The sequence below is a fragment of the Vulpes vulpes genome, chromosome 11 (assembly GCF_048418805.1).
Source record: "Vulpes vulpes isolate BD-2025 chromosome 11, VulVul3, whole genome shotgun sequence".
NCBI lineage: Eukaryota > Metazoa > Chordata > Mammalia > Carnivora > Canidae > Vulpes > Vulpes vulpes.
The window spans coordinates 54,305,330-54,323,855 of NC_132790.1; the positions used below are offsets into that span (position 1 = coordinate 54,305,330).

General features: G+C 35.1%; 1 protein-coding gene and 1 pseudogene across 6 annotated transcripts in view; one reads left to right on the forward strand and one right to left on the reverse strand.

Moving 5' to 3' along the window:
* FBXL2 (F-box and leucine rich repeat protein 2) overlaps positions 1-18,526 on the reverse strand; it is a 107,548-nt gene that overhangs the window by 67,951 nt on the left and 21,071 nt on the right. For 2 of the 6 annotated variants that reach the window (XM_072726348.1, XM_026016390.2), the window contains exon 2: positions 17,671-17,732. The exons of 1 other annotated variant lie outside the window; for it this stretch is intronic. Coding sequence is in view for 3 of the 5 variants with exons in the window: in XM_026016390.2 (XP_025872175.1) it covers positions 17,671-17,732 (62 nt within the window). In the remaining 2 variants the exon portion in view is untranslated. Of the gene's footprint in view, positions 1-6,743; positions 6,818-8,098; positions 8,266-17,437; positions 17,532-17,670; positions 17,733-18,526 lie in introns of those variants that run through there. 3 more of the 6 variants (XM_072726349.1, XM_026016391.2, XM_072726347.1) reach the window with 3 other exon arrangements.
* Positions 1,234-1,592, forward strand: LOC112933229 (eukaryotic translation initiation factor 1 pseudogene; annotated as a pseudogene).

The window sequence follows — 18,526 nt, forward strand, 5'->3', positions numbered from 1 at the left end:
CAGCCAGGAGAAGAGAGAAGAAAAGGGAGAGGGAGAGGGAAAGAGAGAATCCCAAGCTGACTCTGTGCTGAGTGTGGAGCCAGATGTGGAACTCAATCTCACAATCCTGAGATCATGACCCTGAGACCATGACCTGAGCCAAAACCAAGAGTCAGATGCTCAACTTATTGAGCCACCTAAGTGCCCCACAACCTAATTTAAAATGCACAAAATATTTGAACAGACAATTCACTAAAGAAAATATATAGATGCCAAATAAGGCACAAAGAGATATTCAGCAATTCATAAGTGAAATGCAATTAATTGTAATAACTTTACAAATGTAAAAATTATCCTAACAACTTTGGACAGATGGTAACTAGACTTATAGTGGGGATCATTTCCTAAAGTATAAAAATACCGAATTACCATGATGTATACCTGAAATTACTAGGATATTGTGTCTTTATACCTCAATTTTTTACCAAAAAGGAAAAAGAAAGAATTTTAACAGGAAAAAAAAAAAGATAGCACCCCTCAAAGTATGTTCAGTTTCAGAGACCCATGACAATCATCTCAGACTCCTTTAAGGATTCCACAGGTCAAAAGTATTCTCAATATGAAGATGTTATTTACCTTTTCTGTATTAATACTTCCATTGATGGTGCAAAAGAAATGGTAGGTAAAATTGGTGGCACAATTTATTTGTAGCACAAATAAAGGCAGTGGGATGAACTGTACTTAGAGTCATTTTGGCTTTCAATGCCAGGCCCTCAGTGTTTAATAATAATAATAATAATGGGGGGTACCTGGGTGATAGTGGTTGAGCATCTGCCTTTGGCTCAGGGTGTGATCCCGGGGTCCTGGGATTGAGTCCCACATCAGGCTCCCTGTAGGGAGCCTGCTTCTCCCTCTGCCTTGTCTCTGCCTCTATCTGTCTCTCATGAATAAATAAATAAAATCTTTAAAAGTAATAATAATAAAACCCCAAAAGTTTCACTTAAGAATGTCCTGGACAAAGCAGAAACAAATGATTTTTTTTATTGAATCTTGACTTTTGAGCACACATCTTTTGAATTTCTGTGTGACAAAATGGTAAGTACACATAAAAGGTTTCAAACAGTTTTTGATCCCAATCACTGAGTCATTGAGGACTCAGCAGCCTCCTCTACTGAGCCCCCTCACTGCACAACACCTCACCCAACCACTGCCCTGCTGCCACCTTCTCCCACAAAGAAAAAGGAATCATACTGTATGTCCACTATCAAGAACCTCCACTCTTTCCACCCCCACTTTGCTGATGCAAGTGAAAGCGGTTATCTGCTTCTTGCTGGCACTGAGGATTATATCCATTTAAGAATTCAACAGAGAAGTGGGAGGAAGACCCTTACTACTGTCCAAAGTCTCAAGGATGATTACAATAAAAAGCTAGAGAAGGCATTTAAGAAGAAATTTGCCTGCAATGGTACTGTAATTGAGCATTCAGGATATGGAGAATTTAGCTAAAGGGTCACCAGCACAAGAACATAGGCCAGTTCCTCAAAGAGACAGGATTGGCTAAGGATGACCAGTTGAAGCTTCATAGGTTTAAAAAAGTGCCTTTGGCTCTCTGAAGCTTAAGTGAGGATTTCCAGGCAATGAGTAGAATTTCCTTACTTTCCCTTGTCACAAGTTTAAAAACCTCACAGCTTATATAATGAAACCATTTGGGCTCTGCTGTAACTCTTCCATGCAATAAACTGAAAAGAGCCAAAAGAAAAAGTTTCAAATGGTGTCTTAGGGAAAAATCAATTGTTTGAGCTGTAAACTAGTCACTTTTTTTCAACTAGTCATTTTTTCTTTTTCGCTAAACTGCTGAGCTACCGGGGCTGCCCCTAAGTCATTTTTTCTTAATGAAATATTTTAACATGAAAAAAACAACTGACATATATTATGGTAATTCAGACTAAAGTACATAAAGACATTTTCTAAAAAATGAAGTGAGCCTGCCACTTCAAGGAAAATTGTGCCAATGATAAAATTCAAGCTTTTGATTAAAAATTAGAATTTTTAAAAACTTGTACTGCCTACTGTGAATTGTCAGTGTCCCAAATATTTTTTCTCTTTTAAGATTTTTATTTACTTATTTGAGAGAGAGAGAGAGAGAGAGAGTGAGCACAAGCAGGGGGAGGGGCAGAGGGATATGGAGAAGAAGGCTCCCACTGAGCAGGGAGCCAGATGAGGGATTCCATCCCAGTACCCTGGGATCACAACCTGAGCTAATGACAAACATTTAATCGAGTGAGCCACCCAGGCACCCCCAGATCTTTTATTTTAAATAAAGATTTTATTTACTTATTTATGGAGAGAGAGAGAAAAAAAGAACATGCACATGAGCAAGCAGGGGCAGGGCAGAGGGTGAAGGTGCCAGAGAATCTCAAGCAGACTCCAAGCTGAGTGCAGAGCTGATGTGAGGCTCTCATGACCCTGAGAATAGGACCGAAGCTGAAATCAAGAGTGCAAGGATCAACTGAGCCACACAGGTGACCCTGTCAGTGTCCCAAATCTTGATATTTTCCAAATGATAAATTAATGTTTCAAAATGCATGCTGAATAAGGAAAAGATCTATTCAAATTATAAAGACAAATGGAGTTTACCTTTGTACAGTATAAAAGTTGATTGCCATAGTTTTTAAATTCCATTTGCAACTACTCTTTAAGAAACTGTCACCTATTAAGTTTAGATGTCAAATCAAAATATCCACCATTAGATGAATAGGCTATTAAAGTATTCTTCTGGGCAGCCCGGGTGGCTCAGCAGTTTAGTGCCGCCTTCAGCCAGGGTGTGATCCTGGAGACCTAGGATCGAGTCCCACATTGGGCTCCCTGCATGGAGCCTGCTTCTCCCTCTGTCTGTGTTCCTGCCTCTTTATCTCTCTGTGTCTCTCATGAATAAATAAATAAAATCTTTAAAAATAAATAAAATATTCTTCCCTTTTCCAACTACATATACAAAGCTTTATGGTAGAAGCAAATGAAATAACATTTAAGATAATCAGGAAAAGAAAATGTAAAGAATGACGTTTATATCCAGCAAAACTGGTTTTCAAGTATAAAGGGCACAAACTGGTATCCACATACAAGACCTTAGAGAATACTGTTCCCATGAACTCTTCCTAAAGAATGAATCTTCTGGAGAACAAGCACCAGACAACAAAATGACTACATAGACATCAAATAGAGACTAGTGTGAGCATTATTCATAAGCTCAAATGAGAGTTTAAAAGGAGGGGGTACAATATATGATGGCTATACACCTGACAATGTAGATTTAGTACAGTCATTTGAAAGCAGGAGTGAGGAGAAAGAGAGAACATATGCAAAAAAGTCACGTTTTCAGTAATTACCCTGATAAAAACTATATTAGTATTGTTATTCTGAGGCTATAGTGTCTGTGTTGTGAATAAAGCAAATGAGCGAATATAGGAATACTCTAATTCTATAATCTCCTATGTCAGAACCAGGATTATTAGTATGAAAGAAAGGAGATACAGATGTTCAGACTGATGAAGTGATAACTTAAAATCCTGAATTTGCATCAGATATATCAGTATGAAATCATGAGTTTCTCATCTCTCTATATATGTTCACTATTTTGAAAAGGCCTAGATATACCTCTAGTAACCAGACTGTGGTCCTGAAATATCCTTTCCCATAAAAAGAAACCAATGCTTCTTCAAAAAATGGCTGATTCCAGGTCTAGGGCAGGGAATATATGAGATAAATCTAATACATCTGTATATGTGTCAAGAAGGCAACTATCAAAACTACTAGGGTCATGTAAAAGGACTGAGGAGTCAAAGATAAGATCATCTGAATTTCAATAAAAGTAATAATAGCAATGAGTTGAAAACCATTAAACAAGTTTAAATTAATACATTTATAATACTTGTAAAAAAAATCTAAGTCCCCTTCAGAAGATGGTAAGAAACCAACTAATTTTTAAGTAATTTCAGACTTATTTGAAAGTTGCAAACTTATAGAAGTTTGAAAGTTTCAAACTTACAGGAAAGTTTCTCATTCTTTTTCTACATATACATACATATATATATATATATATATATACATACATACACACACACAAACACACACATATACATACACATATATGTATATGGAGAAAATATATATAATGTTATAAAATACGTTACATTAATTAAACAGGGAGGCTATTAGACTGACTCTGATGCTGTGGCAGCCTACTTAAGCAACTAAAAATCTAAGCTTTTAAATGCCCCAAAATTACAAAATCAGAACACTAAGGACAACCAATCACAAAGGGCAAATGAGGTTTTAAGATATATCCAATTAGATCACTTCTTGTCTTTGCTTTTCCACCTTCTCTCTGAAAGCCTTTCCCCTGGCTCTGACTGGTAGAGCACTCTCAGCTACTCCTGGTTCAGCACTCCCCCACCCCAATCCAACGGAATCTTGCTTAGATAAACTCTTACAATTTTTAATATACCTCAGCCTATCTTTTAACAAATATCATATATACATACATATATGTAATTGTCTCTGAAATATTTGAGAGTAAGCTTCAGACATGATGTTCATTTGCCTCTAAATACTCAAGTATCTCCTAATAACAAGGACATTCTTGTTCAAAGACACAGTACAGTTATCAAAATAAGGACAGTAACAGAGTACTATCATTTAGTCTATAGATTTTATTCAAAATGTGCCAACTATGCCATTAACGGCCTTAAAACAAAAGAAAAACATTTTTCTTCTGGCCACAGGGCCACATATTACAGTTAGCTGTCTTCTTTCCTTAGTCTCTTTGAATCTAGAACACTCAACCTTTCTTTATCTTTTTTTTTTTATTTTGATATTTTTGAAGCATATAAGCCAGTTACTTTATTGTATTTCCCTCTGTGTGTCCAATATTTCCTCACAATTAGATTCAAGTTATTAATTTCTGTCAGGAATGCCACAGAAATAATATTGTGGTCCTCTTGTTCATCACATCAGGAGGCACATGGTGTCCATTTGTCCTGTTATTGGTGATGTTAATTGTGATTATTTGATTAAAATGATGTCTACCTGATTGCCTCATTATAAAATTACTATTTTTCCCTTAATTAATAGATTTTTGGGATGCCTGGGTGGCTCAGTGGTTGAGCATCTGCCTTCGGCCCAGGGCATGATCCTGGGGTCGCAGGATTGCGTCCCGCATTGGGCTCCCTGCATGAAGCCTGCTTCTCCCTCTACCTGTGTCTCTGCCTCTCTTTCTCTCTGTGTTTCTCATGAATAAATAAATTAAAAAATCTTTTAAAAGAAATAAAGATTTCTGTGGAAGATTATTTGAAACTATGCAAATATTTTGTTTTCCAAATGTCACACCTTCCCATACCTCACTTCCAAAAGCTGGCAAATAAACAGAAAGAATGAGGCATTTATCCTACTTTTTAATGTAAACTGTAATACTTTATAATCAAGTAGAAATGAAGATAAATAGCTCTTTATAGAAGTATGCTAACAAATAAATGAAAGAAGAATCAGAATATCAATTTGCAGCTCCAATATGTCAAATGATCTAAGCAATAAGCATCTATAGATGCTAACATCCCCCATTAAAAAAGAAAACCAGACATATTGTAACCTCTGATGAAAGAATATCACATAAAAATCTTACCAAAGGGAGAACCTGAGTCTGATCAAGCCTCTGGAGCCAGCTATCAATTTCCAATAAATATAGTTGATAAAGGAAACATGCTGAAATTGTACCATGAGGATGCAGTTAGCAAAATCTGACTGTGGGAACTTCTGAAAGTCAAATAACCCAAATTCTTTTAAAAGCATATGTATGGAACAGAAAGAGATGAACAGGGGACCTGTTAATTATCAGACTTAAAAAGATTTTTAATTTTTAGTAGGCAAGACAACAAACTATATAATGTCTAAGGATGTACATTTGGATGATAAATCTAAAAATGAAATACAATAATAACTATAAAAATCAAAATAGTGGTTACTTCTGGAGAAGGGAGAAACGGTTGTGATTTGGATGGGATATGACATGGAGGCTCCTGAAAAAATTGGGAATAGAACTACCATATGATCTAGGAATTCCAACTCTGGGCATATAACGAAAGAAAATGAAAACAGGATACTGAAGAGATACATGTACTCCCATGTTTATTGCAGCATTATTCACAACAGCCAAGATATGGAAACAACCTGAATGACCATCAACTGATGGATGGATAAAGAAGATGGTGTGTGTGTGTGTGTATGTATGTGTATGTGTATTAGTTACCCATGAAAAAGAAGGAAATCCTGCCATTTGCAACAACATAGATGGATGCTGAGGACATTATGCTGAGATAAGTCAGACAGAAAAAGACAAATATCATATGATATCACTTATTGAACTCATAAAAACAAAGAGTAAAATAATTACCAGGGGTAAGAGGTAGGGGAATGAAAGAGGTTGTTTCAGGGTACAAATTTGTAACTAGTAGATAAATGAGTCCTGGAGATCTATAATGATAATAAGCAACAATATTGTAGTATAAAATCAAACCTGCTAAGAGACCAGATCTTAATTATTCCCACCACAAAAAAGAACTGATAATTACATTATGTGATAGAGGTGCTAGCTAAAACTATAATGACAATCACACTGCAATATATAAACTACCAAATCAAACGTGTTGTATATTTTAAACTAACACAATGTAATATGTCAAATATATTTCAATAAGAAAATTTGTTACAACCTTTGGAAAGCAATGGTTTTGTCATAAGCTGTAAAATGTTCTCTTTCTTTGATCAGTAATTCCACTTCAGGAAGCTGTCATGAAACAGTTTAACAAAAGAAGAAAAAATGTAAAGTGGTTATTTGAACTTTATCTACAGTTATAAAAAAAGCAATAAAAAGGTTAAGTAAATCATTCCTTATGCACTCTATGGAATATTAAGCAGCCATTGAAGTGGTAATTATGAAGATTATGTGCTGATAGGGGAGGGTAATCATAAAATGTTAGGTAGAGGAAAGCTCAGAGGAAAATGATTATATTCCATGCACTTCCAACTAAGTGCAAATAAATATACACATGGGCCAAGAGTAGAAGGAAACTAAATTGTGCAAGATTCCCCAAATACAGTATAATTTTTTCAAGTGCTGTTTCCTCTGCTTGGAATATTCTCACACACATATACACTCATATACCCACCCACACAAGACACATACATACACACAGGCACATGTTCACATATACATTCATATACACACACAAGCATACCCACCCAATACATATATGTGTACAGATAAGTACATGTTTACAAATACATACACATATGCTAATGTGCATGGCTATGAATTGAACCAGATAGTCCCAAAATTCAAATATTAAAGTCTTAAACCCAAGTGCCTCAGAGTGACTGCATATGGAGACAAGATATTTAAAGATATAATTAAAGTAAAATGAAGTCATTAGAGCGGGCTCTAATCCAGTATGACTTATCTCCTCATAATAAGAGATTAAAACACAGACAGCTATAGAAGGAAGATCATGTGAGGACACAGGGAAAAGATGGCCATCTACGAAGCCAAGGAAAGATGTCTTTGAAGAAACCAACCATGCTGACACCCCGTTCTTGCACTTCTAGCCTCCAGAACTGTGAGAAAATAAATTTATTTTAAAGCCAAAATAATAATAGTAACAACTATAATAAGAAGAACCAAATAATAAGAAGAACCAAAAGGTGTTCTTTAAAAGCACTGACAAAATCGGTAAATTTTCAGTAAAATTGACTTTAAAAAATGGGGTGAGCACTTAAACATAAATTAATGATATTTCAAATGAAAATAAGTACACGACAGCACATACTTCAGAGTTAAAAAATAAAAATAAAACTATCAAAACTGGCTAAAATAAAAAACACAAACAACAAATGTTGGTGAGGATGCAGAGAAAAATGAACCCTCAATGCACTATAGCTGGGAATGCAGACTGGTGCAGACACTGTGGAAAACGTTATGGTGGTTCCTCAAAAAATTAAAAATAGAATTGCCATATGATCCAGTAATTCCACTACTGGGTATCGACTTAAAGAAAATTAAAACACTAACTTGAGGGATGTCTGGGTGGCTCAGTGGTTGAGTGTTTGCCTTCAGCTCAGGGCGTGGTCCTGGAGTTCCAGGATGGAGTCCCACATCAGGCTCCCTGCATGGAGCCTGCTTCTCCCTCTGCCTATATCTCTGCTTCTCAGTCTCTGTGTCTCTCATGAATAAATAAATAAAATCTAAAAAAAAAAAAAAAACACTAACTTGAAAACATATATACACTCCTATGTTTACTGCAGCATTATTTACAATAGCCAAAGTATGTAAGTAACCTAAGTATCCATTGATAGATGAATGGATAAAGAATGTGTATGTACACAAACACACACACACACACACACACACACACACTGGAATATTATTCAGCCATAAAAAGGAATGCTAGTTATAACAATATGGATGGACAGAGAGGGTAAATACTAAGTGAAATAAGTCAGAGAAAGACAAATATATGATTTCACTCACATGTGTAATTTAAGAAATAAAAGGACAAACAAAGAAAAAAGAGACAAACAAAAAACCAGACTCAAATACAGAGAAAAAACTGGTGGTTGCCAGAGAGGAGGGATGTGGGGTCATGGGTAAAAGAAAGGAAATGAAGAGTACACTTATCTTGATAAGCACAGAGAAACATATAGGATTGTCGAATTATATTGTATACCTGAAACTAATATAGCACTAATGTATGTTAATATTTGAATAATAAATAAATAAAATAAGACACAGTGGGGTAGAATATCCTTTAAGGAAAAAAAAAACTACCAAGACAACAAATTTTAAAACCCAGACAAAATGGACAAATTCCTAGAGAAATGAAATTACCAAAGTGACTCAAGAAAAAATAGAAAGCTTGAAGAATCCTACTCATATCAAATTAGTTAAAAACCTTCCCACGGAGAAAATTGCAGGCTCAGACAATTTTAGAATTTTAGTTCCATCAAACTTTAAAAGAACAATTAAACCAAAACACATGGGCTATTTCAGAGAGCAGGAAAAGACTGAATACTCCACAACTCAATTCCACATACTTAAATTAATTCCAAAATCAGATAAAAACAATGAGAAATAAATTTAAAGGCCCTAGTTACTCAAAAATACAGATGTCTTCTGTGTGTACTGGCACACAGAAAATTAATGAATGGAAGAGAATAAAGACTATATATCTATTAAAGAGCAGAATATATAATGGGGTAATGACATTCTTCTGAGTAAAGGAAGGACCATTTAACAAATGATTCTGAAAAAAATTGATAATCCACAAGGAAAAAAAATAAAAATGATTCTATCTCATAAATAAAGACCCACACCAGAGTGATTAGAAACTGAAATATCAAAAACAAAATTTTTAAACTTTTAGAAGAAAATACACACGAATATATCTGTCCTCAAGGTAAGTCATACATGTTATTGCAAATGGCAAGATTTCCCTTTTTTTATGGCTGAATAATATTGCCCTATGTATATACACCACATTTTCTTTATCCATTCATTTATAACAACTCAGGTTGCTTCCATATCTTGGCTATTATAAGTAAAACTGTAGTAAACATGGGGTGCATATATCTTTTCAAGTCATTTTCATTTTCTTCAGATCAATACCCAGAAGTGAAATTGCTGGATCATATGATAGTTCTATTTTTAATTTTTTGAGGAACCTCCACACTGTTTTCCACAGTGGCTTCACCACTTTACATTCCCACCAACAGTGTACAGGGGTTCTTTTTTCTCCACATCCTCACCAACACCAACACTCACATATCATTTCTTGTCTTTTTGATACAAACCATTCTGACAGATGTGAGGTGATATTTCATTGTGTTTTGTATCTGCATTTCCATGATGGTTAGAGATGTGAGCACCTTCTCATGTACATGTTGGCTGTATGTATGTCTTGGGAAAAAACTCTAGCCAGGAAAGAAAAGACTGACATATTTGACTTTATAAAAGGTACTTGGTTCATCAAACTATGCCTTAAAGAATGAGAAAAAAAAACTTATAAATTGGAACAAAGCACCTGTCAGAAAACATTAAGCTCAGTACAAAGGTTGTACTGAGAATATAAGGAGCTCAATAGAATTCAAATTATATTACAAAGATATGGTAATCAGAACAGTATGGCATCAGCATAAAAACAGACACATGATCAATGGAACAGACTAGATAGCCCAAATATACCCATGCATACATGGTCGATTAATTTACAACAAAGGAGCCAAGAATACACAATGTAGAAACAACCGTCTCTTCAATAAGTAGTGCTGGGAAAACTGGAAAGCCACGTTTAAAGAATGAAATTGGACGACTATTTATACCACAAACAAAAACAATGAAAATGGATTAAAGATGTGAATGTAAGATTTGAAACCGTAAAAACTCCTAGAAAAAAAAAATATAGTCAAGAGGCTTCCTGACAATGGTCTTAACAATGATTTTTTGGATTTGACATCAACAGCAAAAATAAGCAAAAAAGGCAACAAGAGCAAAAAAACCGAATAGGACTACATCAAACTAAAAAGCTTCTGCATAGCAAAGGAAACAACACAATGAAAGGCAATCTACTGAATGGTAGAAGATATTTGTAAATTATATATGTGAAAAAGTTAATATCAAAAATATAAAAAGAACTTATTCAACTCAATAGCAGAAACAACACAATGAAAGGCAATCTACTGAATGGTAGAAGATATTTGTAAATTATATATGTGAAAAAGTTAATATCAAAAATATAAAAAGAACTTATTCAACTCAAAACACAAAATCGATCCAAACAATCCAATTAAAAAAATGGGCAGATGATCTAAATAGACATTCTTCCCAAGACATACATACGGCCAACATGTACATGAGAAGGTGCTCACATCTCTAACCATCATGGAAATGCAGATACAAAACACAATGAAATATCACCTCACATCTGTCAGAATGGTTTGTATCAAAAAGACAAGAAATGATATGTGAGTGTTGGTGTTGGTGAGGATGTGGAGAAAAAAGAACCCCTGTACACTGTTGGTGGGAATGTAAAGTGGTGAAGCCACTGTGGAAAACAGTGTGGAGGTTCCTCAAAAAATTAAAAATAGAACTATCATATGATCCAGCAATTTCACTTCTGGGTATTGATCTGAAGAAAATGAAAATGACTTGAAAAGATATATGCACCCCATGTTTATTACAGTTTTACTTATAATTATAAGCCAAGATATGGAAGCAACCTGAGTTGTTATAAATGAATAGATCAAGAAATGTGGTGTATATACATAGGGCAGTATTATTCAGCCATAAAAAAAGGGAAATCTTGCCATTTGCAATAACATGTATGACTCAGAGGGCATCATGGTAAATGAAGTCACACAGAGAAAGACATACTGTATGATCTCACTTATATGTGGAATCCAAAACAAAAACTGAGCTCATAGATATAGAGAATAGATTTGTGGTTGCCAGAGGTGGGAGGCAAACAGGTGGGCAAAAGGAGTGAGTGAGGTCAAAAGCTACAAACTCCTGTTATAAATAAGTCATGAGGATGTAACATACAGCATGGCGACTATAGTTAATAATACTGCATTGCATATTTGAAAATTGCTAAGCAAGTAGATCTTAAAAATTCTTATCACAAGAAAAAATTTTGTAACTATGTATGGTGATGGATGTTAACTAGACCTATTGTGATGTTCATTTCACAATATATACAAATATCAATTCATTTTACCATATACCTAAAACTAATGTAATGCTATATGTCAAATGCATATATACATTATTTTAAAGTTAGATTTACTGTGTTATGATACATAAAATCCAGGTCAAACACCAGAAGTTACAAAATGCTTACAGAATCTATAGGCATACTCAGGAGGGAGAAAACATAGCCTTGAACTTGGGGAAAGCCTTAGGTTGAACTAAGTGAAAGTGGGGTAAAGCAAAAAAGACATTTTCAAGAAGTAAAATGAACCCAGGAGAGAGCAAATTAGAGAACGACACTTTCAGAGACTGGAACTAATTCAGAACTGCCAGAAGTAACAAGGAAGTTGGAAAAGAATGAGAAATGGGACAGAATAAGAGTTAATAAGTATACATTTCTGGGAGAATAATTTAGGTCATAACAATTTAAATGCACTTTACACTAAAGGTAATAGGAAAGGCTTGAGGCGGGAAAGAGGCAGAATCAGTAAGATAAAGATAAGATAAAGAAATAAAACAGAAAATTTTAATAATCTCAGTGAATAAAATATGAGTTTTAATCATTAAAACCCCAAATTGCCCTCTTGTAAAGATTATTAAATTGGGACACTATTTGGCAAATTGGATGAAGAAAAAAATACAGAAGATATAGTATTAAAAACAAGAAGAAAATAAAACCAACAGCAAATCCAAAGGCATCATTAGACTTTTAATGTATAAGCATTACTCCAACCCAGGCAAAGGAAAATTTACTTCTGCCATGATTTGGACTTAGATGCCAACCCTAAAATAGTACATAATAGTATACAGAGGTAATGAAAAGGCCTTTAAGCTTCTGCATCTGATTTCTACACACAATAATTCAGTGGTGTACTGCCTCATGCAAGACAAGAAAAAATGATAAAGATGAACAAACAAAAAAAATTCTTTAACAAGAAAGAAAAATCTGCACAGATACTTTAACTTGATTTTGCAGTATGCATCCCCCAAAAGAGCATCTTACCTATTAGGCTGCCTTGGAATACACATAAGGCATCACAGACAGCAGGAGGTAGACGCACCAGTCCTTGAAAAAATCCATGGAATACTGAAACCAACCAGCAGGTAAGAACACCCACTCAATGCTACACCAAACAGGAATGAGCCCTTCACTGCATGGCTCCCCAAGGTCCCACAATTACACATAAGCACTGGGCTGTAACTTAATGATTGCAACAAAAACCACAATTATTGGGGATCCCCGAGTGGCTTAGCAGTTACGCACCTGCCTTCCACCCAGGGCATGATCCTGGAGTCCTGGGATCAAGTCCTGGAATCAAGTCCTGGGATCGAGTTCCACTTTGGCCTCCCTGCATGGAGCCTGCTTCTCCCTCTGCCTGTGTCTCTGTCTCTCTCTCTCTCTGTCTCTCTCTCTCTCATGAATAAATAAATAAAATCTTAAAAAAAGGAAAAGATTCTCTCTCTCCCTCTCCCTGTGCCCCTCCCTCTGTTCTAAACACACACACACACACATACACAATTATTTTCACTCATGGAATTGGTTTATGATTTTAAAAGAAGGAAAATTTGAAAATTTTTGCACTAATCATTTCATAATTTTCCCTAGCAAACTAGTGAAACTGCCAAATATATGTAACTGTATAGTTGATTTCATTTGCCCGAATTATTAGGCTCAGCTTTCCTGTTGAGGGCAATCAAACCTTCCCTTCACCAAGCCAACAAATACTATTAATACTTAATTCCATCATGTATCCACATAAATTTTACATGGAGAGAGAATGACCCAAATAATGATGATTTAAGGTTTTATAAATGTGTCTAATAAGAGGTTTCTTTCATTATTATTTATTACCAACAAGAGCTTTGTACTCTCTGAATGTTTTAAAATACTTACTACATGCAGCACTCCCTATCTCCTATGAGGTAGTTTACATGTGTCTTCATTACATCATCAACATCTGAAGACAACCATGATAGAAATAAAACCTAAGGTCAAAAAGTTAATATCAAAATTTACAGTCTTGGGTCACCTGGGTGGCTCAGTGGTTGGCCGTCTGCCTTCCGCCCAGGGTGTGATCCTGGAGTCCGAGATCAAGTCCCACATCGGGCTCCCTGCATGGAGCCTACTTCTCCCTCTGCCTGTGTCTCTGCCTCCTTCTCTCTGTGTCTCTCATGAATAAATAAATAGAATCTTTAAAATAAATAAAATTTACAGTCTGAGTTTTAGGCCAATACTCAGTTCACCTAAGATTTATTTTCTTTAAAAAGGAATGGGTCTTTGTAAGGAACTACATTTTTTATAATATGATATAATCATCAGTTGTCATCACAGCTCCATTATTAGCCTGCCTAAGCCCTAAAAGTTGTCAGTTAAATAACATTTGGTAGTGCACAATTTCCAGTGAGACTGAATTAGACCAGAGCGATGAAATCAAGCACTGGGTTACATTAACTTATTAACCAGGTTCTTTACTGAGATTGTTAGTACTACTAGTATATGCTGAGATCCCTATCAGCACAGCTTGCTTTTATCAGTTGTTTGCATTAAAACTGACTACATTGTCAAGTAGCATTTAATAAGTAATTCAGGTGTCCCAAACTGATCTTCATTAATAACAACAGAAGCTAACATTTATTTAGCATTCATTAAGTGCCATGCACTCTAACAGCCAGCATAACCCCGTTCAGTAAGAACTATCACTATCCCCATTTTATAGAGGTAAATCACTTTAGGGTCACACAAGTGGTAAACAGGGGAGCTGAAATCTCAAACAACTCTGGCCCCAAAAGTAATACAATAACAATGAGGATATATAAGGACAACCCAACTCCCTAACAGATATATAGTTTTCAACAAAGTAAAGATTCCGATTGTTATAAGCATTACATAACTGACTCCCTAGGGAGAGTAAAATTACAAGCTATTGAATTGTGTGAACATAAAGGGTAAAGAGAACTGGAGTACCCTTAATTTATGAAAGAAAGATGTGTAGAAAAAGCAAAATTGTGAAAACTTATTAAGCAAAAAACTTAAAGTGGGATGGTAGATGGAAACTGTAAACAGGGGATCTCTGGGTGGCTCAGCGGTTTAGCGCCTGCCTTTGGCCCAGGGCGCGATCTTGGAGTCCCGGGATCGAGTCCCACATCGGGCTCCTGGCATGGAGCCTGCTTCTCCCTCCTCCTGTGTCTCTGCCTCTCTCTCTCTCTCTGTCTATCATAAATAAATAAATATATAAAATAAAAATCTAAAAAAAAAAAAAAAAGAAAAAGAAAGAAACTGTAAACAATATTGGGTAGTCCTAAAACTAGAAATAAGATGATCAGATGAAAAACCAGAGATTTTTCTGAGTGGATTCAAAATGATATGAAGAGATGAAAAGAAACATGCAATTCCAGGTTGTGCTCATTAATAGTTCAAAAGGGGAAGCTGAGGCTTTGCTTGATGTAATCAGTAACGGGACCTAGCAGAGAATTTAAGAGGGTCCCTGGTAACAGATGTAGTAAAAAAAAAAAAAAAAAAAAAAAAAAGGCAAAGATAAGATGACCTGGCTGCAAGTAAATAAGATAATCATTAAGTCAAATAATTCAACTCTACTGATGAAATAAGACCGAAGGTAAATAGGAGGAATACAACAAGAACAGAAAGTTTGCACTGTCACAGAGAAGTCTATAGTATGAAGTAAAAACGTAAACGTAGGACAGACACAAAGCAAAATAATCAAGACTTAAGCTCCATGAAGGATGATAAAGATGGCTACTTTGGCTCAAACCCTTCTTCAAAATTTTGCTCAGAAAGCAAAAGCAAAGGGCAGAGCTACTATTATTGAAAACATAAAGTATGAGAGTAAAATGGCAGAGATGATTTAAAGGCAAACAAACATTAAAATACCATGGGCAGCTGGAGTTAATTTTGAGGCTCACAAGTCAAAGAAGACCTGTAGCAGCAGTACTTTAAAATTTAAATTCCGCTCACAAACTCCAAAATAAGAGAAGTGGGAATGCAAACCTATGAATAGACATATTTTGAACATTTGGTCTCAAATGGCAATTCTTTTTGAAAATTGATCTATGTATGAGCCTTGTGGTATGATTCAAAACCTGTAACTGCAGGATTCACACAGCTGGGTCTATCATGAATCCTTAAAAGAACTAAAATTTCTAAAATAGCAGTTCAGAAATCACACTAGCACAAAAAGTGATATAACACCTCCCCCCTTTTTTGTCAGCACACAGAAACTGTTCCAAGGCTGAGAACAGTGTCAAAGCTAATCCTACAAAAGGGGACAATATTAAGTTAGTAGCTCTGAGTCGCAGATAGCAGTATTATTTATGGGAAGAGTGGAGTTTAATCACACCCCAGTGCTGAATGACTAATAATGGTAGATCCTCCAGAGTAAGAATGACATGTTCATGTTACAGCTTGATATCTATTGTAGAGACATCAAATGTTCCGACCAAGAATGAACCACTGCACAACTCCAGAGAACACCGCACACTTTGTCATCTGTTGTGGATGGCATCCCCTCCAATTGTGCAGTAACAGACTGCCCATCCTAACCCAGCCATATGGGTTCTAACTGCTCTCTATGCTTGATCAAGACCTCCTAGGTTTATATGAAAAACATAGTATTCCTTTCCTGTTACCACTTTCTTAACTTTAAAAGGATCTAAAGGCCAAAGAATATTCTCTCTTATCCAAATAAGTATTTGTTTTACTGAAATATTGTTGCTGTATTTTTCATACGATCCTGTCATGACATAATTTTCTTTTTAATTAACTGAGTAAAATGAGTTTATGGCAACAATATCAAACAATACCTGATGACTAATGGGACACCTCTGAAGCCCCTCAAATGTGATCACTACCACAAAGAAGCTAAGGGAATGGAGTCATCTGGTCAATTACTTACTGTATGTCAGCCATTTCCCAAAACTTTTTCCATAGAATGTGGAATTAATATGGGATATTAATTAATATGGAATATTAAAAGGGTTCCATGGTCAGTAAGTTTGAATTGTCACAACTATCCATCTGGGAGTATCACCATGCAAACTAGCCTATCGAGGTCTTGAGAAGTCATGCAGTATAGAAATTGGTTTCATTATCCCAGTGCTTCCCATCATTATTTGATCACAAAAATTGTATTTTGTTTGGTTTTGCAGAATATCAGTGATATGAGAAGAGTTTGGGAAATGCCACGCAAAGATTGCCATGTATACATGTATTAATTACTTGTAAATAATTAAAATCTAACATCCAAAACTAAAATTGGATTTCTCTGATGATTGCAGAGTACTAGAAGAAACTGTAGTGTCTCAGGATCAACAAACATTGGTTGATAGGTTTATTTGGTAAAATGACAAGCAAGATACTATTTACTGTATATTCAGTGATGCCAGAAACACAGGACAAAAATCATGTTTTATAGTACTCACTGCCACTGAGCAGATAATTCTCACAAAATGGATAAAAATATATCAATATTTAGACTGAGCATTTCAACTTCTCAGTAAGAACATATAACTGTACTTATTTTAAAAGTGATTTATCAGAAAACATCTAAATGTCTGGGACTTCAGGAGCTCAATATCCTGTTATTGACTACATTGAGAATATCTACTGATACCAAAACAATGGCACCTACTGTAGATTATTACAATACTTACCACATTACAAAAAGAATCCAGACCAATGCTATGTACATACTTAGTACATTCTGGATTAGACCAAGTAAAATTTAACAACAAGCTGAACAGCATTCTATAAAACAAAAACAAAAAGTCAGTTAGGCTAATTCTGTCTGTTTTTCTATGCTATGGACTCATAGTGAGAAAGAAGATTGTCTTGGAACATGATGACTGAATCAAATCTGAATTCAATAGAGTTTATCTACTTTTACCTTAAGAGAAGTTCTTTGGGTAACTTTTTGTTAATAAGGCCTTCATCATTATTTGAGAAAACCTAAAAGAAAAAAAACAAGGACATTGTTAAAGTGTTCCTCAACTTAAAAAAAAAAGTTACATGATCATAACACCCCCAATTACTGTCCTACATATATGATACTAATTTCATTAAGCCACCACAATATTGAAGTGGTGGATTTAATGGATATAAAAAGAGTTCATACCCCATCACCCTTTCATAAAAATGCAACACATCAATTTCTATGCTACAGTGTATTAGAAGTTCTAGTTAAGGCCATTAGGCCAGAAAAATAAATGGCATCCTGATTGGAAAGGAAGAAGTAAACTGCTTCTATTCACAGATAACTTGATTCTGTATATAGAAAATTCTCAAGAAATCCATAAAAAAACATTAGAAGTATCAAAGAATTCAGCGACATAATATACAAATATGTAATAAATTTATCTGAAAATAAATTGTATTTCTGTACATTAGCAATGAACAACCTGAAAATAAAATTAAAACAATCTCATTCATGGGGCACTTGAGTGGCTCAGCCACTTGAAAAACCGACTCTTGATTTCAGTTCAGGTCATGATCTTGGGGTCCTGGGATCGAGCTCTGTGTCAGCAGGAAGTCTGCTTGGAGATTCTCTCTTTCCCTCTCCCCCTGTCTCTCCCCTATTTTCATTCTCTGTCTCCCTAAGATAAATAAATAAATCTTTTTAAAAAATCTTATTTACAACATAACAAAAAGAATAAAATATTTAGGAATAAATTTAAAGAAATGTAAGACATATATTGAGAACTCACACAAAAAATTTTTTGAAAGAAACTAAAGAAAACAAATTG